Source organism: Squalius cephalus (assembly GCF_949319135.1).
Source record: "Squalius cephalus genome assembly, chromosome: 16".
NCBI classification, from domain to species: domain Eukaryota; kingdom Metazoa; phylum Chordata; class Actinopteri; order Cypriniformes; family Leuciscidae; genus Squalius; species Squalius cephalus.
In genome coordinates, this window is record NC_137137.1 from 13,907,003 (window position 1) to 13,934,565 (window position 27,563).

Consider the following 27,563-nt stretch of genomic DNA (forward strand, 5'->3'; position numbering starts at 1 on the left):
ATGCAAAAAACTACATCTCATTCACTAACCACCTATAATCCAGTTTAATTGTCATTCTTCCTAGGGCAAACATGCTTCTTTGTAAACCAGAAATTGCTGCAGTGAACATTTCATTTAGCATAAAATCTGATTTGCATAGTTCCTGTAGTGAATCGGATACTAAACAATGCAAATACGGTAGCACGTGCAAATAAATGTGTTCATGTGTTCATTCTTAGTGAATTCCCCCCGAAGCATTTTCACCATAGATGAAATATGTTGTGGGGATCAAGCATCTTAAAGGGATAGTTCACTTTGAAATTAAATTTTGGTATGTTTTAGCTTACCTGAAGGGCATCCAAGATGTAGGTGTCTTTTTTTCCGCAGTAGTTTCAATTTTGATATTTTTAGGTCAAACCGTTCTTGTCTGACAGTCATATCATGCAGGTCTATGGTCACGATCTCAAAGAGCATGCACAGAGTCCAAATTAAAACAATTCCCCATCGTCCAAATTAAACAATTCCCCATTGTAAGTACACATTGATGGCCTAAGACATGAAACGAGCGGTTTGTGTGAGAAAACGAACAGTATTTATATCGTTTTTACCTCTTATAAAACAACCACGTCCAAGTGATCTGAGGGCGCGGGCGCTTCCTGCTGTGTGACGTGTGCGCAGACTGGTGCATAGATATATACACTAGATGTCGCATTAAAGACATTCGTTCCAATGAACTGCCGTAGCCAAGGCGACCTCTAGTGTATATATCTATGCACCAGTCTGCGCACACGTCACACAGCAGGAAGCGCCCGCGCCCTCAGATCACTTGGACGTGGTTGTTTTATAAGAGGTAAAAACGATATAAATACTGTTTGTTTTCTCACACAAACCGCTCGTTTCATGTCTTAGGCCATCAATGTGTACTTACGATGGGGAATTGTTTAATTTGGACGATGGGGAATTGTTTTCATTTGGACTCTGTGCATGCTCTTTGAGACCGTGATCATAGACCTGCATGATATGACTGTCAGACAAGAACGGTTTGACCTAAAAATATCAAAATTGAAACTACTGCGGAAAAAAAGACACCTACATCTTGGATGCCCTTCAGGTAAGCTAAAACATACCAAAATTTAATTTCAAAGTGAACTATCCCTTTAAGAGCATATAAACCTTCTCCTATTAATGAATTTGTAAAAGGAAAGGAAAGGAAACCATAGTTACTGCAACTGAAAAGCCACAAATCAACAAACATCTTCAGACCAGAATACAACGTTACACTGCAATTCTCTGTGGACTCAAACAATATGTTTTGAAACATTAAGTCACTTTCATGTGTTTCAGCAATGGGACCGAACCTATGAACCTTCCGAAATACAGATCAGTCTTTCTGGCGGGCTGTTTCTTTAAATAGAAAAACGCACCTGCTGTCTTATGAATTCTAATAAATGGAGTGTCACTGACATCATCTTTTCTGCTACGACACATTAAGCAATCCGGAGTGGCATCTGTCTCTGTGCCAGAGAATTAAGAACTATCCTCGCTAGCTGCTGAAGACCCACTCTGATGCTTAAACTTCAGCATCAAAGGAAGAAAAAGCAAGATATGCAAAGTGAGTATTGTAAGTGAATACAGTATACTAGTGAATGCAAGAATTTGGAAGCTTGCAGTGTATAACAATGGAAATCCCAATAGTCCCATGTGTGCACATAATAACATTCTCTGACCTTCAGAGTTCTGCCGAGAAGCTCCATCTTTCATTCTGAAAGCGTGTTTTGCAGTGAAGCTCAAGCTCTTGGTCACTTTGCTTTGACTCTCTTTGACTCCGTCCTCTGTCTTGAGGGTCTTGGTTTCCTTTCCCCCGGTGCTCTTAGAGGGACTGCCTTTCTCTTTTAAGCTGGGCTTACGACTGCACAGCGGGCACAATGAAGCACAGAAGACAAACAAAAAAGCAAAGGAAACAGACAATTCATCCTGAGCCCACACTTATAGGCGTCTGTTTTAGTGTGGGACAGAAATAATTCCTGAAATCATCCAGTGCTAGAGAGAGAATACACAGTAACTTATATCAATGACCATACACTGCAAAAAAGTAATTTTCTTTATTCTCTATTTTTGTATTTCCTAGTATATATTTTCTAAAATGTCTAACTCTCATTGACATTTTTGTTTTAAGAACAAACCTCACATATATTCTTAAAGACCCCCTGTGGTGAAAATCACGTTTTTAATGTTGTTTATATGTCTATGTGGTGTTTTTAATATGCTTTAAGACAAACCATGTGCACATTCATCAGTCAACACCATTACTGAATATTTTCTCCTTAAAACTGCAGTGAACCAAAGACGTAGCCCTGTTTCCTACCATCACAAACATGTAACTAATCCTGTCAACGTGCGGGGCTTTTCTCCACTCACTCTATAACGTTCAAAGTGTTTCTAAGGATGCTGATTTTTAGCAGGCAGCTGTCTGATTCTGAGATGGCGAACGGAAACGTTATTTGTGATACATTAGCAGCACTTTATTAGCTGTTTGATAACGTAGTCAAGCCAAAGGCTTATCATATCAATTACCATTATGTGTTTGATGTTGTAGAGAGCGATACATTAACGCATTACCATTCTGATTCATCTTGTAGATGATCCTGTATAATTCGCTCTTCCTCTTCTGAATCAGTTTCTGGTACATACAGGTGCTGGTCATAAAATTAGAATATCATCAAAAAGTTGATTTATTTCAGTAATTCCGTAAAACAAGTGAAACTTGTATATTATATAGACTCATTACATGCAAAGTGAGATATCTCAAGCCTTTATTTGTTATAATTTTGATGATTATGGCTTACAGCTTGTGAAAACCACAAAATCAAAATCTCAGAAAATTAGAATATTACATGAAATCACACAGTAATTACACAGTAATCCCATGGTCATTGAACCAGGTTTTGGTTATTTTGGCAGTGTGGGCCGGTGCAAATCCTGCTGGAAAATGAAGTCAGCATCTCCATAAAGCTGGTCTGCTGAAGGAAGCATGAAGTGCTCTGGAAATGTCCTGGTAGACGGCTACGTTGAGTGGACAGCACAGTGGACCAACACCAGCCGATGACATGGCTCCCCAAACCAACACAGACTGTGGAAACTTCACACTGGACTTCAAGCATCTTGGATTGTGTGCCTCTCCATTCTTCCTCCAGACTCTGGGACCTTGGTTTCCAAATGAGATGCAAAATTTGCTCTCATCAGAAAAGAGGACTTTGGTCCACTGTGCTTTATTAAATCCAGAGTTAACGCAGCCGTCTACCAGGACATTTTCAGAGCACTTCATGCTTCCTTCATTTTCCAGCAAGAATTGCACCGGCCCACACTGCCAAAAGAACCAAAACCTGGTTCAATGACAATGGGATTACTGTGTAATTACTGTGTGATTTCATGTAATATTCTAATTTTCTGAGATTTTGATTTTGTGGTTTTCACAAGCTGTAAGCCATAATCATCAAAATTATAACAAATAAAGGCTTGAGATATCTCACTTTGCATGTAATGAGTCTATATAATATACAAGTTTCACTTTTTTAACGGAATTACTGAAATAAATCAACTTTTTGATGATATTCTAATTTTATGACCAGCACCTGTATATGGCTGAATTAAACCATTATTTCCACTTGCCATTGTGTGGCATTTACTAGTTGACTGAGTGGATCAGGTAGTCCGAGCTGGTGTGATTGGGTGGAGGCAGGAACTAAATATACTAAATGAAGCAATGATGTGGTTAGATGCAAGCCATTGAAGAAATTCATAGATTCAAGGTTTTTCACAGTTGATCTCCGAATAGTCGATCTCTGAATGTGAATGAACTGACTCTGAATTTTAGTATTGCTTCTTATATGAACATCCTTTTTCAAATACAAGGTCAATATTGATTTTCACTAACGACAAAACAACAAATTATCCATGAATTTATATGGAACTAAGCTTTAGGAGCTTTCCATCTTTACTCTCCTCCCTGTTACGTTGCATTTGGAGATCGACTATTTTTGACTGTCAAAATGCCAGCGGACACAGCTACAGTGAGTTGTTCAAAATCTTTCTTTTTAGTAAACTCTGTGTACACAAACAATGTTCTCAATGCTTGAGTTCATGTGTAGAGCCCCTGGTGATACTTCGAGCACAGTTTCATGTTGTGTCGAGCCTTCTTAGTGTTTTAAAAATAGCGATTTTTGATGCTATCATAGAAGTGCCCCATGCACTCCCATTCAAAAGGCAATTTGACCAAAAACGAAAATACGGTCAATCTTAAAAGTGGCGTTTGCATTCTAATTATGCTTTTAAATGAACGTTTGCCTTGGGTAGATTAACAATAAGACCCTAGGTTGCATTTTGGTGAGAGTTACCCTTTAAGTCACTAAATATTAGTATAAATCTACATTGGCCAGCACAATTTTTTTTTTTTACTAAGTGCACCTTAAAGAAAATAATTTTTTGCAGTGCAATACAATATTTATTTTGTGATGGATTTAATCAAATATAAATGGTGAAGCAGCTAAAAAAAACATGCTTATTGTATTTTACTTTTATAAATAGATAGCTGATTACTGTTTATTGATACTGTATATTATTTGCTTGTTTGCATATTTCAACTATTTCAATTCTTAACAGAACTACACAGTTGCATATTTACTGATATGCAAGCTCGCTATAGAAATGTTCAGCTGAAGCAACCAAAAAAAAAAAAAAAAACATTGAAATGTTTTAATTAATCAGATAAGTGCTTAAAAATTAGTTATGTTGATTTATAAAATGACTGAAACATGTAAATATTAGATCATTTAAATAAGTAATTTCACTTTAAACATTAAAGGACATTTTCCTTTGCAAACACAAAGTGTGTCATTTCTGCATTCTTCTATTTTAATAAAGATCAGACTTACATGGGCAAAGATATGGATAATGGTGCTTCTCAGTCATGCAATACAATCCACAACTTCTGGATGCAGCAGACCCACATGATGCCACAGCAGATACTTCGAACAACAAAGCAATGAAACACATGCATGTTTTTGGACATGCTGAAAAAATACACAACTGTTATATTATGCAACTTTAAAAAAGCAGCCAAATCAATAAATAAAAAAATGAGAGACCCCATAAAATACTCAAGGCAGCTTGCAGAGGAGGGTGGTCTCGTGGGATGGAGGTAAAAAGGGATGGGAAGTGCTTCCAGGTGCTAAGTGGGAAAGTTGATCTGCAAGCAAAAATCTCTCACAAAGCTAAACAAATATTTGTTTGTTAGCAAACAAATAGCAACAAAGATTGTTCGTCTGCTTCTCTGGTTTGAACAAGACAACATTTTTAGATGCTGGAGAGCAGAACATTTCTCATCCCACCTGAGCTGACAGGAGATTAAAATACTTCAACACCGATACGAATGTGCACTATGATGTACAGTATGTCTCAAAAATTTTGAGCTGATGATAGTACACACTGAAGGAATACATTTAGAAATCAGGGAGGGGGGGGTGGGGGCAAATCCAAATGCTGGAGAGAGATCTGGGCGTGCAGATGTTAGTATCTTTGTGCAACGGTACCTATTGCTTCTTGGGCAGCACCCACACAGGGTGTCTTTGTGTGAAATCGCACTACTGCAAATGTGGTTGGAGTGATTCATGAGAGAGAAAAGATTATACAAGCAGTGGTCAAAATTGGTTTAGGCCATGTTCAAGTGTGGGACCTAAAATGAGAGGTATTCCCCCTTAAACCCACCAAAACAGCCTACAGAGTTTGAGCTAGGTGTTCTTACACTGAATGAAATGAAGGAATATGTTTGATTGATGAGTCACACATTGCACTTGATATTACAGGATTACAAGAGCAGGTCTTTTACAGGGTAGAGACAGTAAAAACACTCCTCAAGTGTGTTTTCTTTAATGAGATGTTTCACCATTAATACAGTATTTTTGAACTGCGCTGATTATGCTGTGTCAGTATGATATTGACTAATTCATCTCCCTGTAAATACCACTTGAAAATACTGTAGTATAAAGTGCAACCAGGTTGTCTTTGAATAACATTTGTGATTTCAAATGACTTAAAACACAGCAATATGAGCTGTTTTCTCATTTGAAGGACGAAAATGGTGCACTGAAACTACGATTCTCAAGAATACTGTAGGTGAATAGGAGTTTTTGATAGAGGTGATTTGGGAATAGTCAAGTATCTATCGGAAAATCCTTGACAACAAACCTTGGAGTGACTTCTGGCTGGGAGTCCTTCCTTTAAAAAGAGAGAAGAACATGATGTTGAAAGCAATTAAGACATGAGATTAATGCAGGCAATACTACAATCAAATATTTTAAACAAGAATAAAAATCATAAATTGTCTGAGAGCTCTAAAGAAAATTCTTCCATTCATTTTACAAGGTTTATAAATTATATTATCTTAGCTTCAATAGCTTTATATATATATATATATATATATATATATATATATATATATATATATATATATATATATATATATATATATATGATTAGTGACCTAGAAATAGTGCTGAATCTGATATTTTTTGTTGCATTGTATGTCAATAAATTTTCTTTGTTGTTTCCAGGTTTTAAAAAAATGTATGTGGTCAGACATGATAATCATAATAATATTCACATAGATATTTAATTATAAAAAAATGCTCTATAGTAAAATGACCAGACCTGAAACCAGATTTTCCTTTCAAACTTCTTAAAATGTCCAGCTGATTCACAGGAGGGATGAGTCTTTAAGTAGAGGTAGAACAGAGAATAGACTTTTTAAATGCATATCAAACCGCAATAAACTGCTAAAGATGTTTTTTTTATTATTAAAACAAGTTGGAAAAATATCAAAAAAGCACAATTAAGAATTAATATACAGTAAACTGAAAAACAGAAAACAGTACTACTAACAAACAAATAAAAATATCTTCAGTTACATTGGTCTACAGAAAGGCAAGATGACTGACTACCTGTACATTGGGACTGACACAGTCTGCTCATAAAAATCCCATGTGCACACTAGGTCTGTCCGCGCAAGGTTTGTGGCATAAAATCTCCAAGAAGCCTGATGGGGGGCAAGGGAATTATTGAAATAAACTTCTAAGGCAAATGACTTCCATAGTTACAGTATACAATACATCACAGTACACAGTAACCACCAACATTTCTAGCCATCTAAATCAAAAGCAGCATAGATCAACCAGATGAGACTGAAAATAGAAAGACGATCCTCAATTTATCAGTTTTAACAGCAAAGTAAACTAAATATGAGTCACACTGAAAGTTATTAGTAAGCACATTTACAGACATCAGGGGCCTCATTTATAACCGTTGCGTATGCACAAAACAGGCCCTGAAAGAGGCGTACGCCACTTCCGACGCATAAATTGTGATTTATAAAAACAAACTTGACGGGAAAATTTGTGCACCTGCACGCAAACTCTGACCCATGCGTACGAACGTTTTGGAGATGGAGCAGTTTGGCGACACCGATGGTGAGCTGGAGTTAAGTATCTTTTTGGTCACTTTTAGACAGAAAATCTAAAGAAAATTAAACATATACAGAAAGATAATACAAATATACTTTCACTCACCAAGCCTGTCACTTGAAGCAAATATCCATCCCATCTTAAATGTCCGCGCCAGCGAGCGCGTTGGGCCGTTTAGTGAAACTGACGCAAATACCAGTTTAAATAAATAAAATAATGATTTAAACTATGTTTTACTTCTGATATAAACATTTAGATTAAATATGCCATTCAAATTAATGGAGTTAAACACTTAAACATGAAATCATTACTGAGAAGTTACAACATTTTTTATATTCAAATTCAATCAATAGAAATATTTGTTGTGGATGCAATGTTTTTGAACACATTTCCTGTGGCGTGCTTTAATGTTTTAACCACAGAGATAATTGCTTATCATGATAATACCAGATTGTCTGAGAAAATAGTTTCGTGCAAATAATGCCCAAGGCCTATCTGTTTCCATTAAAAATACAATTCGGCCAGTGGGAAAGAGTGAGAAAAACTTTCTCTGAAATGTATTTTATACACTATTTGATTTATGTATTCAAAAACAAGGCAAGGATAGGCAACTACATGATTTTTATTAATGTAATGTGTCTTGTACCGTTAAACGTTATCACGTGGATGAATAATCATATGCAAATGATATGCAGATGAGGATCTGCATAGTAAAACTAGGCGTTGTAAGCTCCATATATGGTTATTTCGGGGAGGAGACGCATGTGCGCACAATCTTCCGCTGACTGGGATTTACAAAGTGAATTCTGCGCAGGTTCTGGCGTACGCACGGTTTTATAAGTCTCAAAATTTTTTTGCGTACGCCTTTTTTGGCTTTCGGGCGCACATACACTTTTAGTAAGGTTCCTACGCACAGTTTTATAAATGAGACCCCAGGAAAGCGTATAAATGTTGATTTCCTCAAAATGTGCCTGGTGAGAATTACAATAGAGTTATGGGTCTGACCTGGATAAGACGTGCGGCAGGGTTACGACGCTTCTCAAAATGTTTCTGCCTGTGCTGCTCTTGAACCTTCAGAGCAAAACCTGAGCCCAGGATACCCTGCAAAAGAGAAAAGCGTGCAGAAAATCTGTGAGCAATACCTCAAACCAGGCACTGGAGAGGTTCAACATTTCAGTTTTAACTCACAGCAGGAAGAGCGAAAAAAGCTACACCGATCAGACTGAAGGTGGCAGCAATCAGACGCCCATTCCATGTAATAGGAAACTTGTCCCCGTAGCCGATAGTTGTAAGAGTTATCTAAAGAATAGAAATAATTTTTTTAATAAAAAGCAGCATTTTTACTACAGAGTCTATGAGTATATACTAAGAATACAACCTAGTAAGGCTAGGATGGTCATGCATAGTTATAGGTTCAATCCCAGGTTGAGATCCTGTTGTGTCCTTGAGACCAGTTTATAGAGGAATATCTATATCTACAATGTCTACAATTACTCACTCTGGAGTTAAATGATCTACCAAAGGAGCCGAAGAGGAGTTCTTTTATGGCATTAGTCCATTTGTGAAATGGATCTCTGAACAGCATCTTGTTTCAGTGTGTCTTATCAAGTCTTTTTATCTGATTAGATTGAGTCAGCAGGCCACTGTGGGCTTGGATGAAGCTGTTGCACATACCAGTCCCCACCAGAGGGCGTCTGCGTAGGTCTCAAACATCTCTGCATTGTCATCCTTCTCCACTGAGTACACCAAGAAAGATGCCAGGATGAGACACAGGAATCCAATATACCACGCCGTAATGAGTTCCTACATTTAGGGATTGAAAATGTTATGAAAATTAAGAACATGTAATACACTCCTAAACAAAAATAAAACGCAAAAATTAAAGATTATAAACATATTATATGCCTTTTAGATTTTACTTAGATTTTTTAAATGTTTCTGATAGAAGTCACTTGTGCTCAGCAACGCTGCATTTATTTGATCAAAAATACATTAAAAAAATAAAATATTTAGTATATAGTTTAAAATGTAATTTATTTCTGTGATGTTAAAGCTGAATTTTCAGCATCATTACTCCAGTCTTCAGTGTCACATGATTCTTCAGAAATCATTCTAATATGCTGATCTGATGCTCAAGAAACATTTCTTATTATTAATGTTGTACATCAATGTTAAATACAGTTCTACTGCTTAATATTTTTGTGGAAACATAAAAAAAAAAATTTCTTTTTAACATTATAAGTGCCTTTACTGTCACTTTTCATCAATTTAATTAATTCTTGCTGAATAAAAGTATTATTTCTTGGAAAAAAAGATCTTACTGAACCCAAACTTTTGAGCGGTAGTATACTGTATATGTCTCTAAAAGTTGACAATAATAATAAAACATAGCAAATATGAATAAATAATCTTTCACTTCTTATCAGTTTTCAGGGGCATATATTCAAATTTTTCGCTAAATAAAATGCTCTCTAGAATGATAATGTCCACTGTGACACAACAGACCATTAATAGCAAGTAGCAGCAATGGTTATGATGTAAACTAAAAGACGATTTGGTAGCACTTTATTTTACAGTCCTGTTCCCCATGTACATTCTAATTATAGTTATTACAATAACTGTGTAATAACTAGGTACTAACACTAAACCTACCCCTAAACCTAACCATAACCCATGTAGTTACCTTATATTACCCAGTACTTTCTTAGGAAAGTACACTGTAAGTACACGTAAAATAAAGTGCAACCGACTATTTCAAATATGTCCTGTCCCAATTTCCTATTCAAAAGCCAATCTCTCAATACAGGAAAGAATTTTTTTTAAAACCATTTCACGGGGTGCTTAAGGCCACTGAATAGTTTTAATAGCTGCAGACTAAATGGAGTGATAGTTTTTCCAGTAATAGAATCTAATGAATAATAATGAATTTGCTGCCCACTGACTAAAATGGCAGACTGGTGAAAATATGCTCACTCAGTAACCTACTTAACGTGAACTTTTGCGATCTCTGTGTTCAATGAGTACAATTTTATATGTAAACAACACACATGAAACATTTGTCTATACATATGCATATTTACACACACTCAATACATGAGTGTTACAAATGTGCTGGTGTTTAACAGAAAAATGTATTGTATTGTTTTGTAAGAAACTAAGCACGTCACTGGTCACCTTGCTGTGTGCGTACACCACAGATCCCAGGAGCTTCCATGTGCCACCGCGGCGGTCCATACGCAGCATTCGAAGGATCTGAAGAAACCTCAGACTCCGAATGGCGGAGGTGGCAAAAACATTCCCCTGCGAGCCAGCGGCCAGCACAGACACCGAGGCAAAAAGCACCATGATATCTGCAGAACAACAGTGTCCATTAGTTAGCAGATGAAACCCCTCTTTAACACATTAGAAAGGAAATGTTGCTGTTTTTTTATTTGATCTTCCTTCTTTCTTATCCTTCATATAATGCTCTCGATCAGTGTTGGGTTACAGTGTTACTCTAAAAAGTAGCTAGTAATTACATCTTCAACCGTGTAATTAGATTACTGTAATTACTCTCTCTAAAAAGTATTGCATTACTTATTACTAATTACTTTCAACAACACAAGGATAGACATGAAACTGCTCTTTTATTCTTTCAAATACATAATATAAAATTATTGACCACAGTATTTAAAGGGAGATGGTTACATTAAAAAAACAGTTTAACATTAGACGTTACATTTTGATGTTAAAATCCACTTTTGTTTTATATAGAAATGTTCTAGTCTACAGTATTTAATGCAATTACATCAAAATTAACTAATTAAATTACAGAAAAATTAAGAGTAATCCCTTACTTTACTTTTCAAGGGAAAATTAGTAATTAACACTGCTCTCAAGGATCACGACAGTACAATTGGGTTTTGTCTTTCAACGGACATACTCTGAAAATAGATATTCATTATATGGGCTTTCCAGTCAAACTGATTCTTAAAGGCAAAGTTCACCCAAAAAGTATTATTCTGTCAACATTTACTCACTCTCAAAACTTTCTTTTTTTAATAGAACAAAAGAGAAAAGTTGAAGAATGTTATCTATTTGTGTTTGACACCAGGGTGATTAAATGCTGAAAGAATTGTCATTTGCAGGTGAATTATTCTAGTAATGTGACTAGGATCAGTCTCATATTTACTGGCATAATGTATTCTTTCAAATGCACTAATGGAGTTCACATTATTCAGCTGCAGCACTGGCATCCAGCGTATCGAGTGTCGTGATTCAGAGAGTGCCAACCCCTTTGCTCATTTACCCCAGAAGAAGTTGGCAAAGCAGATTTTATTGTGTCTTGAGCAGAAAGAATAGCGAGAGATTGAGAGATTTAGAGAGAGAGAGAGAGGAAGGAAAATATGCATTAGAGAAGACAATCAGAACAGAAAAAAACGGAAGATGATTTTTCTAACCGATGATACAGAAGGGTTTGCGTGCAAATCTCAGCCTTCCTCGCCATCCTCTGTAGCGACAGCAACACCCGGCTGCCCAGATACGCACAATATATTCCACGCCAAACACCACGATTGTCACGATTTCCTAGACAGACAACAAAGACTTTATCCACTAGTTGACATATGTGGGTTAGGAGTCTGACTCGCTAACCATTAGGCAACTACTATAATATAATATAACATAATATAACTTAAAAAACATCCTCACTAACAAATGAGATGCATGTCACAAAACGTCAACAAGTAGCAATGATATACTACTTATTATGTACAATAGTTATGCATCAAAAATACACACATAAAAGCAATGTCCAAGCTTCTTTATGTTAAAAGAGCATTATGTGCGTGCTTGATGGCTAATGTTACACTGACACAAACAGATCTATAAAGTGTCATGTTCACAGCAATCCACATCAGCACTGGATAACGTCCTACTTGTTACATTCTGTCAAAATGTGGAACAAGATCTACTGATATCTACAGTATCTACAACATGCACACACAAGTCTGAAGTGTTTGATATAAAAACCTGAGTGCATCACTACCATGAATCAGCTTCCTCCAATAAATCACGTTGAAAGAATAACAGATACAAACCAGGATGTACAAGGCACTCTCAGAGCTTTTCTTGTGTTCTTTGATCGTGGCGAACACTGACAGAACCAGGCAGGAAAACACCAGCAGAAACCTGCAAGACAGACAGGACAGTGGTAAATCATACCAATGATTTAATGGAACGCTGGGAGTTACTTTCACATGAGATATCAAAGTTTATGAATAAGCTCCAACTGACAGGTTTCATTTTTAAAAGTTATTCATTGACCATTTGTTTTGGACAAAGCAGTAGATACATATTCATGAAGGACACTTAATTGGAATTGGGCCATCTTGGGCCTATCGTTGGTTGTGTGATCTATGAGGAAAAATACTGGCTTGAGAGAGGCAAGTATCCTTGGAGAGTTCCTGACACCCTGTAGTTAAACTCAGAGATAAATCCCAGAAGAGAGCGGGAGAAAGGGAGTGAAGTGAAATGAGACTAAAATAGCTGAAAGTCTCATTAGCATAAAACCTCACTGGGAATCACACCCATGTACAGTGAGAGAAAAAAAGACAACAGATAAAAACTCTGACATAAAACTTTGGGGGTGCCTGAGATAGACAATACACTGAACTGACGTCCATAGGTACCTGGAGACTTCGAAATCAACAACAAACAGTGAGTTGTGAGATAAACAAGCGGCAACCTTCCGGTCTCTCTCTTGAATCCAACACGGAAGTGACTAAAAACTGCAATTCATCGACTGGCCACTAGAGATAAGCTCCAAAAGAGAGTCAATCCCATATATCCCCCAGTTAAAATGCAACTTTACAGCAGAAAAAAATATGTTTACAGCCTGGTACAAAAAGTGGTTTTGGTCTATTTAGTTAATTTTACCCTTCATGACAACTGTGAGGGGGGTTAATTTTTTTTATACCTCATCCGTTTAAATTATATTAAGTCTTAAAGTTCTGCATAATTAAGGGCGTGGCCACTTGAGAGACGGGTGGATTGCCGCTGCTGTCACTACTAGCCGTTTGTCTGCTGTCTGTTAGCCGTCACGTCACCTCAGCTAATCTCGCCTTTTAGCCCATTTTCGTATATCCGGGAGTGACGTGCGGTGACGCACTGCCAAGATGGCGACGGCCGGCTCCGCCCACTTTGGGCTACATAAATGCTCTTCAGAAACCTACAGATGACGTCACGGACACTACGTCCATATTTTTTTACAGTCTATGGTGATAGAGTTAAATGTCAGAGAATCTCAAGCATCACACAATCAATGAAATCACTTGAATGACTGGTGCAATGTCTTCAAATAAATGGGAAAAAGCAAATCCAGATGCACCTAAACTGAAGAAGTCAGTGGTGAGGGTGACGACAACGGGTCTAAAGGTCCCCTTTTGATTGTATTTTCTCCCAAAAATTAAATAGCAACTAAAACCACCACAGTCCACTTTCCTAAACCCTGTTTCTGCAATGCACAGCAGAAGCTTCCTGAATCATGAGCTCTCATCATATGCAATGCCAACAGATTTATTATGAGATCATTTTGAAACAGTCATTTTTTAAATATTGCAGAAGTGGCGACTGCGAATCCCTGAAACTGGCTATATATTTTGAGATAAAATATAACTCAAAGAATGGTACTTGCAGTAAATTCAAATACTATCCTTCTTGGTCGGTAAGATTTTTTAAAGTTTTGGGTCAGTATGTTTGTGGTTTTTTTTTTCTTTTTAAAGAAACTGATTTTTTTTTTTCAGCAAGAATGCATTAAAAATATATCAAAAATTGATTTCCACAAAACTATTAAGCTGTAACTGGTTTCAATACTGATAATAATAATAATAATAATAAATGTTTCTTGAGTACCAAATCAGCATATTAGAATGATTTCTGAAGACACTGAAGACTGGTGTAATGATGCTGAAACTCATTTGCCATCACAGGAATGAATTACATTTTAAATAATGTTGAAATTTAAAACTGTTATTTGAAACTGTAATAATATTTTTTCACAATATTACAGCTTTCATGTATTTTGATCAAATAAATGCAGATGAGCATAAGAGACTTCTGTCACAAACATCAAAAAATCTTTAATTTCTGGTCAATTTATGTGACATTTGTTTCAAAACATCTTTTAACAAAGCTTCTTTTTAATTTCAGTGGAGAATTTCACTTTACGAGACAGACATTGTTTAGTCGTTGGCCCTGAGTTTGGATACATTTGCATTTTACATTTTCGACTAAAGCCCTGTGAGCGTAATAAATTAGGCAGGGTTCCAGGCCTCTTCATTAGCAAACAGGACTGTAAAGAAAGTGTATCAGTATGCTATTTACTTTCAGTATATCAGGTTCCAGACCTCTTCATTTGCAAACAGGAATATAAAGAAAGTGCACCAGTATGCTATACTTTCAATATATCAATATATCAATATTTCAAACAGAGGAACTTTTGTAGAGTGCTGCTGACCACACTGCTCCTCTATAAGATACATATTTTGTGAGTTGCTGTTGAATGATTGTAGAGGTGTCAGATATAAAAGACATCCTCTCCTAGGCTGCTTCTTGACCCTGGTATTAAAATGAAATACCATAATAGAAATTAATCTGCTAATTTGGAACAATCAAACAGAAGGAGATCAGTAAAACAGACTGGTCCTAAAGGGAATGAGGCCAAAGGTGAATAAATGAAGGCTGCATTAATAAAGGTGGGAAACAGAGGATTAGAAAGTCAATGGTCAGGAAGTCAGCTCAAATGAGTCTTCAAAGGAAATCTAATCTTTAAGCATGGATAAAAAAATGCTGAGTCGTCCAGAAACAGTGATATCAGAAACATGTCACATTATAAGCAACCTTCCTCCTGCCTTCCTGCTCTCAGACAGTTTGGACTTTATAAGGGGCTCCAGAGGATAAAGGAGGCATTTTAATATGAACTTGCCCAGAAATCACATTAACAAAACATGGGTTTTTAGGAGCAGCTGAATGAAAGTTACTATTTGTCCTTCACTGATGCTGATGGCTTACTGACATATGCGAATTAGCCATCTTTGCATTTGCAAATCTCTAAGATCTAAATGTACTGCCTTCAGGTGAGGGGCTTTGTAAATGTTGCAAGAACATTTTGTTTTAAAAGTGCGAACTAGGAAGAACTAATTCGAGTTTTAATAACTCTGTTGGACAGACTGACCACCCACATCAAACATAAGATTTATAATACTGAAATTACCTCAGCAACTATACAGCATTATGGCACACACTGTTTGTAACTGCTGAACCTTTGAGCATGATACGCAATAAAGATCAGTTACATAAACAGTAAAACAAATCCTTTTGACTTTGTCAGACAGGTCATTGCTCTTGATATTGGCAACAGCCAGAGACTAATCTGGAAATTGTAAGGCGGAGTCGAATAGAGAGACAGCAAGGACACATGGTTTGAGTCAGCAGTGAATAAGGTAATAGAGTCATTGATTTAACTTATTCACCACTTTAGCACAATGCTCTCAAACCCAGACTCCCAAACCCAGACTGAACCATGCAGACTGCATTACTGACTGCATAAAATTATTATTAGGTGACATTAAAGGCTGAATAGAGCACAATTTCTCACATCTAGGGCTGGGTATTGACAGATTGCCTGATTTGGATTTCGATTCACAAGCTTGCGATTTGATTCGATTCTGATTTTGATTCAATTAGATTCGATATTAATCGGGGGTATATCAGTACAGTATATGGCAACTACTGCTGTACTATACAGGGAACCCCAGTTTGTACTATACTTACTATAATTTAAAGGTTAAAATTAACTGATTTGTATAGACTATTTACATTTAAATTATACATAAGGAAGTTTAATAATAATGTTACAACAACTTTTTAATGGCATAAAAATTATGTTTCTACTCGTTTTTTTTTAAATAAACATTTAAATGGTGGCATTTTAACAGGTTAATATGCAATATAGTACATATATTATCAAAATTCTGCTCTCTATCGTTAATTTTTCTTGCTGACTAATATATGAACATTGAATGGTTTTCTGAGGTAGAGTAAACGTAACATTACTGTGAAATAGGCCTATTGTTCACAATTGGTTTCATTGACGTCTTTCCGAAGTTGAAACACTGATTGAGCGATTACATAAGACCTGATACGGATTTCTTTCAACATACCTTCGGATGTTCATTCATGTTTATTTCGTGTTATAACTAGTAGTAAAGTGGAAGAGATTTTCAATTCACATGTGCTCGTTGCTGCCGCTTCGCTTGAACTGATGCGCTATACAGCATTCCATCATGTTACATTAAAGAGCGCCAAAACAGTATTTATTGTTTGAATTTCGTAATATAAATGACATGATTTGGAAGCTGAGACTTTGTTTCATATCAAAAGTAACAAATCACAAAGCTAATTGCGATTTATTCTATGCTCACCAAGGCTGACCAAATATATAAGTAAAAACTGTTTTCTATTTGAATATATTTAACAATTATTTTACAATGTAATCTATTAATGTGATGGCAAATATGAATTTACTCTAGGATTCAGTCACAGTTGTGAAAACTAATTTAAAAGCAAATCTGAATTCTTTGATGAATAGAAAGTTCGAAATTATATAAAAAAAATAATCTTTTGCAACAACTATAGCCTACTGTTTCTTTTTCATCAAATTAATGTGCCCTTTTCCTTGCTGAATAAAAGCAACAATTTCTTTAATAAAAAATCTGAACACCAAAGGTTTGTACGGTAGTGCATTTTTATTCTTATAAATATTTTATTCTTAACCTTCTGATTGCATTAGCTGCCCACAACTGACTATCATCATTTAAATTAAGTTGCATATACACTAATTATTGTAACAAATACTCTGACTCGCATATCAAAGACACCAGCATTCACCACTTCTAAGTATCTCCTTGTACCCTGAGAAATAAAGGCTTAGCTAAGTCTGTACAGCATCAGCATGCAAAGTGCTATCTCTGCATTTAATCCTTGCGATTGAGAAAAAAACACTTAAAGTAAGAGGCCAAAGTCAGCACACTGCACTCCACTCAGTGTGTGTATGTGTGTGTGTGTGTGTGTGTGTGCAATAGACAGTAAAATAATGGTGGTGACTGTATAAATAATGTATCTTCAGAACTCACATTCATGTCTCAAGCTGAACTGGGAGTCTTCTATGAGGGTTGCATGACCGGCAGAGCAGACAAAGACATTTACAGCCACTCAACTCATGCTCCAGCATCCATGATAGAGTCTATGGTTATGATGCTGCATTATGACAGATTGATTTATTATCTTCATAAGAGATCAATGGATCTCAAAATATTTGAGGTAATGGAACACTCTGGAAGCTCTGTGTGTTTCTAAAAGGCTTGATAAGAAGAGATGCTATGCCTTGCCTTGAGAATGTGTGGATCAATCACATCTCTCTAGAGATTTGTAAGGATTCCTATTGGGAGTGTCATTATTTAACCAATGGTATACGAAATGAATGACAATCTCCTAGTAAATTCCAACATTACACAAAATAAACACAAGGTTTTTTTTTCAGCAAACAGTTACCATCAGGACTATTATGATTACTAATAACAGTATGCACCAGTAGGACATAAAAAAGAAATTTGAAACGCTGAGACTTCTGTTCAAATCTTAAAAACTCATATTTCATGGTATAAACTCCCTTCTGCCCAACAGAAAGACATTATTTAGGGATTTTTATAAAGATAATTCAATATCTAACAGGGTTCAAAGAATGAAAGAATGAAATCAAGGGGGAAATTCAGTTTATCCAGTAGGATCTTATTTGATTCTCTTTCATTAAAATCCTTTAGGACTGGTTCCAAATTACTACAGACATTTCAATCCGTGAGGATTTTTGATTAGCTCAGCAGGAAAATGAAGGAGAAAATACAACACAGCCCAGTGCAAAATAAAATAATGCCTCGAGGATTCACAGTAGCCTATTTTACAACTTGCATTATTTGGCTAGAAAAAAACAACAACAAAAAAAAACAAAGAGATGTATATAAAAAATATAGGCCTAACGTTACTACGGTATTTACAGTATAAGCAACGTGTACAATGTCATTGTCCTTGGTAAATTCGTGTCGTGTTCTCATTTGGATTTACCTGCTCGTTGTCCACGCAAGCCTGATTTTATTGATAGAGTAGGCTTTTCGGCATGCGTTTCAATTGATTTTAGGTAAATATCCACTTCTTCCAGGTCTCTTTTTGTTATCTGTGTCCTGTGTAGGCCTACGTACTCGATTCAGTGTGTGAGTAAGCTATTCGAATGATTCAGACTGAATCGCGAACCGATTCAGACCTGGTGACCGATTCATTATACAAAAACGACCAAAGAGTGACGACAAAACTGGTTTTAATGTAAACAGCTTTTTATCTCATCGCCAAACACGCGTTTTTGCGTCTGTTAATGCTGATTTATTTCGACACAGACGTCTTTTGAGTTGACGTGTGTGCAGTTTTTCACGGCCTATGCATGGCCATGACCGCCACGAGACGCCAAGGCAAGGTAAAAGTAGGCCAGCTTAAACTTTTCAAGCAAGTCCTGATAGAACGTTATTCCTGTATGAGTCTATTTCCTCTATTCGGTTGTCTAACTACTTGAACGCTAGAACGAATCAACCTTCTCTAATATGTCTTGGGATCGCTCATGCCTTTCAGCCAATCATTTACGCGAATACGTCACCTTATCAATATTCATAAGCCAGACTAATGAGGTTTAAAATGTGTCGCCTCACTTTCCAGATCACCCCAGCGACGGCCCCGTTTGATCCGCTGGCACGGTTCCCCCCTCCTGGCATGCATCACAAATTTGTTGCCGGTGTTGTGTAGAGCAAACACGAGCGCACTGACGCGGTACAGGAGCTGACCGGTGCTGAAACCGAGTCTATAGTAGAATACATCATAGTCTGTGAACACTTTCCAACGTCCCAGGTTATGAAATATGACAGCTGTGAAAAGCATTTGGCGGGCTGATTCTGAATTAATCTCTGCCATTTGCTATACAGACAAAACTTTTACACATTTTCGCACTGTTTGACTGACGCTCTGCGACAAATGCTGCGGGCAGGCAGAGGCCGACAACATCTCAAACTTTCAGCATTCTGGGCGGTGCAGCACAGCAGCATCTGTCGGGAAGGTGGGTGATTCCCTCGCCACGCAGTAAAGACAAGCACATACTCACACATAAGCGTGGTAAATGAACGCCCAGCCGCGGGGTCTTTCCAGCGCATTGTAAAGGAAATTTTGCAGTCTGCGATAACGCGCGTTTCTTTTGTGAGTGATGCTCCCCCTGGACCTCGGTCTGCTCAGGATGCTGCCCCGTTTTGTGCTCTCGGAACCGGCGATGAGAAGTGCCCCGTCTCGGCTCGTCTCCGCAGCCCCGGGCTCCAGTCCCACAAAGCCGACTTTCTGTTTCTTCTCCCCTGACGGAGGGTGATAAACTTCACCGTTGGCGGATTTTTTCCCCATCCTTACAGTCTGACAGATCCAAACGAGTGTATAAAGTAGTCGAAGGCAGACATTGCCGAACCGGGGTGTGTTCTGTAGTGCGGTGGTCTCGTACTAAAAGCCAATTGAAACGCTAAGGCGAAACTGCAATGGGTAGTCCTTTATCTTTACGCCTTCCGGCTCTTGCACGAGCCCCTGTATTTAATGTTTCAGCAATCAGATTTGGGATTAAGTAGCTGATGTAACAAAATGTTTCAAGTAGCCTAGTAAATAATTAGAAAGCTAAATCGTTCAAGGAAGGAAAGGAAACTTTGCAGCCTCCAAACAGCGGAATGGAGACGAGAAGTATATCACCTGAAGCAAAACTATAAGATAATCTCTTATAAAAAGGTTTATGTCCACTGCACGCACAGATGTGATTGCCAGCAGAGCAACCATAATGGATAAAAAAAAACCAACTTTTGATTGGTCTCCTTACCAATCAAAAGTTGGGGTTTAATTGAAAATGCATTAATTGATGCAGGATGTTTCACCGTTCTCAACATCTCTTCACAGCCACTTATACACACTGTAAAAGTAATGCAACTTATTCTGTGCTGTTACATGTAGTAATCTCTAACAATGACAGGTCAGAAGTCATTTATAAACAGATACTCTTTTATTTTGTTTGATATTAGCAATGCATTAAATACAGTTTAAAGACAAACCTAGCAGAACTTCATTAAGAGGTCTAATTGTTTACTCTAGTCAGACTGAAGGCTTCTATAAAATCATGTTATCATGGCTGCATTCGCAAATGAGGGCGACACATTGAGCTTTGGGGTACAAGACAATTTTACATCCGAGACAATTCTGAGGCGCTGGGCCCCTGGATTTACCAAAGGTCCTCAGTTTTATCTCAATTCTACTCACTGAAGATCAAAATATATACTATATATTGGTAATATTACATTACCTCAGGAAACGAGAACTTTATACAATGCTTTTAATTCAACATGGAGTTAAAAACACCTGGATAAATGCTTACATTACCAGCAGGAAAAATGTAAGAGCCATAATGCACAGTTCAGGAAAGCATGAGGACGCAGAGAGACTTCACAGTCAAATATTAATATAAACTATAAGTTAAATAATTTTAGATGCAGATTAGATCTACTCCTTCACTCCACCAGTGAGGTTTTGATTAAACTGCTCTTAATAGGAACAATCAGAATCTGTAAGACTAAGAAAATGATTTTGAAATGAAACAAAACAATCGAAAAATAGGAGGTAAAGACTAACAAACTAAGGCCCCCAAAAGAAAGGCTTGATTTGCGAGCACCATTGAATATTGTTCCGCTCTTTGAGCTAAAAGTACACTTGAAATTGAGGCAAGAAGTTAAAAATTGGCAATATAAACTTAAAATGGTACTGAAAACAGGTCAGCAGTATATGTATATAAAAAAAACATTTCAATGCATGCATACTATGTTTCAGATGACTGATTAGTGATGTTAAATTATGCAGTCTTGTCAACTTTTGAAATGGGAAGCTATCGCACAATAATGGACCGAGATGGTGCAGAAACCTGAGATTTTAATACAGTGATAGGAACATGCTAATGCTAATGCTACGTCTTTGGGTTTTACTAGATTTATGTTTATCATACAGAAATGATAAGTTTCATGTGGACATTATAAAGCACTGTAACAAGCAACAATGAGGACTTTCAAAACATACAATAAACACACTGCACAGATTCTGTGGATTAAAAACACTTGTTTCCAGTTTGCTTTGAGGACCAAGTAAAATGTTAAAATCAAATGAATCATAAATGTGCATTTTACCAGCACTAGCCTTCAATTTTGGATATATATGAAAAAAAAAAAAATTAGCATAAATTCAAGTATTATTTTTCTAAAATATTTTATCATCAATACATGTAAAACTGCAACATGATATTAAGTTGCAACATCTAACTTCCATGCATGTAACAGACAGTGACGTGCTATGAGCTACAATAAAAACATGAACGCCTGAATAAGATTATTAGATGATGCTTTGTTGCATTATTGACACTAAAGTGACTATTTACTCAAATCTTTGTTTCTTTCTCTAAAATTGTCAAATTTGAGCAAATAATGCAAACTGTCAGGGTTACTGGATGTAACATATATAACAATATATATCCAAAAACAGACTTTGCATGTAACAAAAGCCTGTCACACACCGTACAAACTAGCTTAACTAGTCCAAACTAATCCAGGCCTACTCGGTTACTGACCACACAGCTGCAGTTAGAAATTTAAATACTGAACACATTGTGTAAAAACACAATAAAGTTTCCTATCCAAATATACACTAAGTATACAAAATGAAAGATGTACAATATTATATTTGTTTTAAAATTATTAATACTCTTTAAATTATAGCACTGCTGTTCCCAAAGAGCATATGCTTATCCCTCTGATACATATATATATTTACCTAAATACAAAACTTCAATAAATCCTACTATATCTATTCATTCTTCAAATGATCCCTTTGCGTTTCTTTTACAATGTACATTATGTTTAACAAACACTAAAGAACACAAGCTTTTTTATTGTGCTTTTCCAGCTCCCCAGAACAGTCACGCACTTGTAACAGCATTGACTCATGCTTAAAAAAAAAAAGTGCTATTCACCAGGGACGAGCAGACATTATTGTACATTTTTCTCCAAGTTGATCAATAAGCTGTTTCAGTCTTCAATATCAACATTCTGATTACAGTAAAATCTTGTATTTTGAATGCAGGTCTAAGTTTTTGTACTGTTTGAGAAGCTGATAGCCTCCGTCTGTTTCCCTGTTTTCCTTTAAATGCGTTGTTGATAAAACTTCACAATAAAACTGTGTTGTTAAACAGAATCAAACTCATTTAAACACGACAACGGATACAAATTAAGATTATGAAACTGGTCCGTGTAGGCTGGAATGATTTCAGTACTTTCGTAATACCTGATACAAGTGAGAGAAACGCAACAGCTCTCTGAGGGCACCACCTCTCATGACACAGTGCAGACACACTCATGCTAAGCTACAGTAATTGCACATAATCACCACGTATCTGAACTTAACGTCGCCATCCAGACCAAACCACCCTACTTTCTGACCCAAGATTGCAGTCAACGGCGAAGGAAGAGATAATACAGACTAGATTTAGCCATTCACATGCCAGTCCCAGATCCAGTAGGAGACTAAACAATGTAGCAATGTGGGCAGACACTGCTAGCCAAGATTAGCATCGTTTGCATTAGCGATTTTCTCAGCTGCCAGAGCAGGAGATAAAGGTGGCCAGATTTTTCCTCATTCCTCATCATGTTGACCTCATCCGGACCTCTCTGGATGAGGCTGGGGCGGGAGTTGAGATGTACTGAGGCATAGTCTCAAAATGATAAGCCAGTCTTGATATCTCCCAGCATCTAGAAGGCCTGAGAGACGGACATCACCTCGTTCAAAGATCTCCATCAGAAGGGGGTAAACACAACCTGAAGAGCCTGTGATGAGGATTTAGAAGTAGCAGGAATTTAGTAGGAATAATATTCCTACAGTAGCAAGAACAATGTTCAATTTTTAATGTCAGCGACGTCTTTAAATAGCAAGAGTCAGTAATACCTGGGAGCAAAAGGTGGCATCTGGTCCATTACTCTGAGATTTTTGGCTGAAATCTCCACTCTGGTGCCCTGTGAATAAAGAGAACCATTATTGTCTGCCAGAATATTCTTCATATTCCAACACACGCTGAACTGTTTCTAAGTGTGTGTTACTGTTTTACTGTAATTGCAAACCTTGTTGAGCCTTTAGGCTACTTGCCTAAACAGTTTTATTGATGTGTTAGTCAGAGGTCAAGCACTGAAGGTGTGTAGGCATGTATTGTATCTGCTATGGTTTTTCTTATTATTTCACTAAGGCAGCCCACAGAACAGCCCGTATGCAATGGATATGAAACTTTCATGTGTAGTTCAGTGATTCATGTTTCATTTGCCTAATTAGAGGGAAGGAACTTTGTCATTTTGAACACTTTTTTTTCAAACTCCTACAGTTTTAATCTTAATTACCAAATTTGAATCAGACTACAAACCAGTTAAAGGTCCCGTTATATGCCCCTTTTCACAAGATGTAAAATAAGTCTCTGATGTCCCCAGAGTGTGTATGTGAAGTTTGAGCTCAAAATACCCAACAGATCATTTTTTACAGCATGTTTAAATTGACATTTTTTGGGGCTCAGAAAAACGAGCTGTTTCAGTGTGTGCCCTTTAAATGCAAATGAGGTGCTGCTGGACGACACAGGGGGCGGAGCTTCATGAGCTCGCGCTCAGTCTGTCAGGAAAAATTCATCTCACGGAATGATGATCAGAAACTCTCAGTAACGGCGTTCATTTCGAGTCGGACAATAATGCCTACAGAGTCAGAGTGCTGTATAGAGATGAAACAGGTATGGTTTAGTAGTTTAATTACGGTTATTATAACGTATTTGTCATCTGCTTGTAGGCTATGTATCCATTATTTATTAATAGCCTACAAGTCTGCTGTCTGAATGATGATCAAACATGTACTGATGAGTTTAATAAAGTTTATTGTACATCACACAAAAGATGAAGCGTCAGTTTTACTTCAGAAAATCACCGTAAGAGCTAAGTAAACACAGTAGCCTAAGTTATAAGAAGTGCGCAAGTAGCCAGTAGAGTTGAGGGAGCATTTCTGTGGGCGGAGGTTAGTCAAGAAACGGTTCTAGTGACATCATTAAAGAAGGAAGTAGAGGGATGTAGTCCAATCGAGCCGTTTTTTGTAGTCAACTTCTGTTAAATAAAATATCTCGCTTGGCATTGTACTTTGAGCTTTATAATTTTACAGATATTATTTATGCTCTAACAGCAACATTACACACTAACTAAAGTTTGAAACATGGGATCACGCAGAACGGGACCTTTAAAACCATCACTGTCCAATATAACATGCTTCAGAGTTACTGAACTCATTAAGGGACATCAAAGAGGATCAAAAACATGTTAAGAGTTAGTCTGGCATATTCGGCAGCTGGTGAGGATTATATGGTCCCAGCGATTTTCCATACCGACATTTTCTACCAACCACAGGATTTCGCAGATTTATTTTAAGTTAAGTTTTATTGGCATTAGGTGAACAGTTTGAATTATGTGTCATAAAATGTACCTGTTTACGCATGATGTCCATAGTCTGCATTAGGCAGCGGGGCATGAGGCCGTGGTTTCTGGCTAGAGTAATGGCCTGCTCCAACGACACATTCAGAGTACACCTACACAGGACAAAAACCTTAGTCAGAGGTGGTTTAGACAATCTGTTATAGATTTACCTCAGTGTAGCGGTAACCTAGGATACAAATCACCTGGATTCGACACACATTTGAGCAAGAAATAAATTTAAGTCAAAATAAAATACTAAATATTTATAGCAGAAACTTGACTGTGGCTCCACTTCAGTAGTAAGAGGATTAAAGACGAGAGGCATGCGTTTTGAGCCAACACTCAGTTTGACCTTATTGCCATCTGTGGTTTCATTCATCATCAGATCTAGAGCAAACATGAAGATTTGACTGAGATACCTCTGCATCCCAGTAGCACACATGGTGATGTGACAGGCCCCCAGCCGGTTGCAGAGCTCAGAGGACACCAGCAGAACACTGACACCAGAGGGCTGACCCGCAGAGCCCGCTTTTACATTCATATATGCCTGCATGAGCCGACAGAGGTCATCCAACGTGTTCAGTGGCCGCAGGAGCTGGAGAAAAATTAAGTGAAACTGATTTAAACTTTCGGATTTTAAACAGCTTTAATCAAAACACATTTATATGCAGTGCTTTCTGCATTTTAATTCTATTCTTGTTGGTCTGTACAGGAATTCCAGTGCACTAACATACACAAAAAATCAAAAGTGTGGGGTCTGAATGATCTTTATGCTCACCAAGGATGCATTTATTTTATATAAAATACAGTAAAAGCAGGAATATTGTGAAATGTTATTACGATTTAAAATAACTGTTTTATATTTGAATAAAATGTAATTTATTCCTGTGATGACAAAGCTGAATTTTCAGCATCATTACTCCAGTCTTCAGTGTCACATGATCCTTCAGAATTCATTCTAATATGCTGATTTGCTGCTTAAGAAACATTTCTTACTATTATAAATGTTGAAAACAGTTACTTAATATTTTTGTGGGAACCATGACACAGTTTGCAGGATTCTTTAATGAATAGAAAGTTCAAAAGAACAGCATTGGTTTGAATCAAAAATGTCTTTACTCTAACTTTCGATCAATTTAATGCATCCTTGCTGCTGAAAAATCTAAATTCCTTTACAAAAAAAACATTTACTGACCAAACTGTTTAACGGCAATGTACAAGTATCTCTCAACTAACCTGGTCTATTTTCATGGCAGTGGAATTTGAGTCTGAATTTGATTTCTCCAGATAAAAAGCCCTGAAAAAAATTAAAAACATTGCATAAGCACATATGATAACCTTTAAAGCACTTTTTCTTTTTGCCAGTCAAACATTTATTTACTTAAGATGTTTAACACTTTAAGATATGCAAGGTATGATGGCGAAATGCCCCTAAAGGGGGTTTGTACCTGAGTTTGCGGTAATAACTTTTGACCTTCTCCAGTGATAGAGCATTTGTGCGCTGCTGAAACTCTTCCATGGAAACAAAATCCTGAGACAACACACCCTCTGGCTTCTCCAGCCCTAGTAAAGGTGAAGAAAATGCAGATGAACATCATGCTTTCCCCAGTGCTGTAATGCTCTCCAAGTACCTCTAGATGGAGACCAAGACTCATCAAGGAATTAGAGTGACTTTCATTAGCTCTAAATGAGCACATTATGAGCATGACTGATTCTGGGCTGATGCATATCCAACACTATGACAAGGACATCTGAGTAAGGATTGCCCTTAAAAGTCTAGATTTCAAAAGGCTATATTCAAATTTGAGACATACATGTATGATTTCTTATGTATGCATCTAACCTTTTAAAGCAGCATCCGAACCTCAGTTTGGAACATTACTCATTTGTACGTCACACAAATTAAACTTTGCACAGGAAACACTATTTTAAATAGAATTTTCTGTGAGTATTTCTGCATGTTGCACAATAGTCTAACTCGTTGTCATTACCAGAGTTATTATCGTTAACTAAAACTTAAAACTAGAACAACTAAAAACATTTTTGTTACTTGAAATAAAATAACCGTTAATGAAATAATATAAAACATAAAAAAGCATTATATTTCATCTAGTTAAGGCATCATTTTATTTTAGTTTAACTTGAAGCTCTAAAATAACTTGAACTAAAACTAAATTAGTAAAAACTTTAATTACAAAAGGAAAATAAAAACAGAAAATATAATAATAATAAAACAAATTCAAACTATTAATAAAAACTATAATACTTTATCAATGATAGTAAAATACCACTGTACATAACACTAAAGGTTTATAATGTACATTTCTCTTGCCTTGATTTATTCTCATAATAAATTATGGGATAGGAGTTTCCTGAAAAGAAACATGCA

The 27,563-nt window shown here is 36.8% G+C and overlaps 2 protein-coding genes across 3 annotated transcripts in view; both read right to left on the reverse strand.

Moving 5' to 3' along the window:
• Positions 1-1,808: 1,808 nt before the first annotated feature.
• On the reverse strand, positions 1,809-20,092 carry LOC307173916 (potassium voltage-gated channel subfamily KQT member 2-like; the record flags this gene model as incomplete). Of its 2 annotated transcripts, XM_079897495.1 has the most annotated exons (13): positions 19,729-20,092; positions 12,572-12,662; positions 11,933-12,059; positions 10,668-10,843; positions 9,168-9,296; positions 8,682-8,792; positions 8,499-8,594; positions 6,975-7,069; positions 6,685-6,747; positions 6,223-6,252; positions 5,124-5,224; positions 4,911-5,003; positions 1,809-1,888 (listed from the first exon to the last, which is right to left on the reverse strand). In XM_079897495.1, exons 1-13 carry the CDS (start codon positions 20,013-20,015, stop codon positions 1,872-1,874), a joined length of 1,416 nt encoding a protein of 471 aa, XP_079753621.1. In that variant the 5' UTR covers positions 20,016-20,092. The 2 variants fall into 2 exon arrangements, with proteins under 2 accessions (XP_079753621.1, XP_079753622.1); XM_079897496.1 differs by lacking the exons at positions 1,809-1,888; positions 4,911-5,003; positions 5,124-5,224; positions 6,223-6,252; positions 6,685-6,747 and having other exon boundaries at positions 6,971-7,069.
• A 539-nt stretch (positions 20,093-20,631) lies between these two features.
• prex1 (phosphatidylinositol-3,4,5-trisphosphate-dependent Rac exchange factor 1) overlaps positions 20,632-27,563 on the reverse strand; it is a 75,204-nt gene continuing 68,272 nt past the window's right edge. The window contains exons 35-40 of the mRNA XM_079897476.1: positions 26,623-26,737; positions 26,411-26,471; positions 25,594-25,769; positions 25,185-25,287; positions 23,628-23,695; positions 20,632-23,509 (exon numbers count right to left, since the gene is read on the reverse strand). Of these exons, the coding sequence (XP_079753602.1) occupies positions 23,467-23,509; positions 23,628-23,695; positions 25,185-25,287; positions 25,594-25,769; positions 26,411-26,471; positions 26,623-26,737 (566 nt within the window). The 3' untranslated portion in view covers positions 20,632-23,466. The remainder of the gene's footprint in view (positions 23,510-23,627; positions 23,696-25,184; positions 25,288-25,593; positions 25,770-26,410; positions 26,472-26,622; positions 26,738-27,563) is intronic.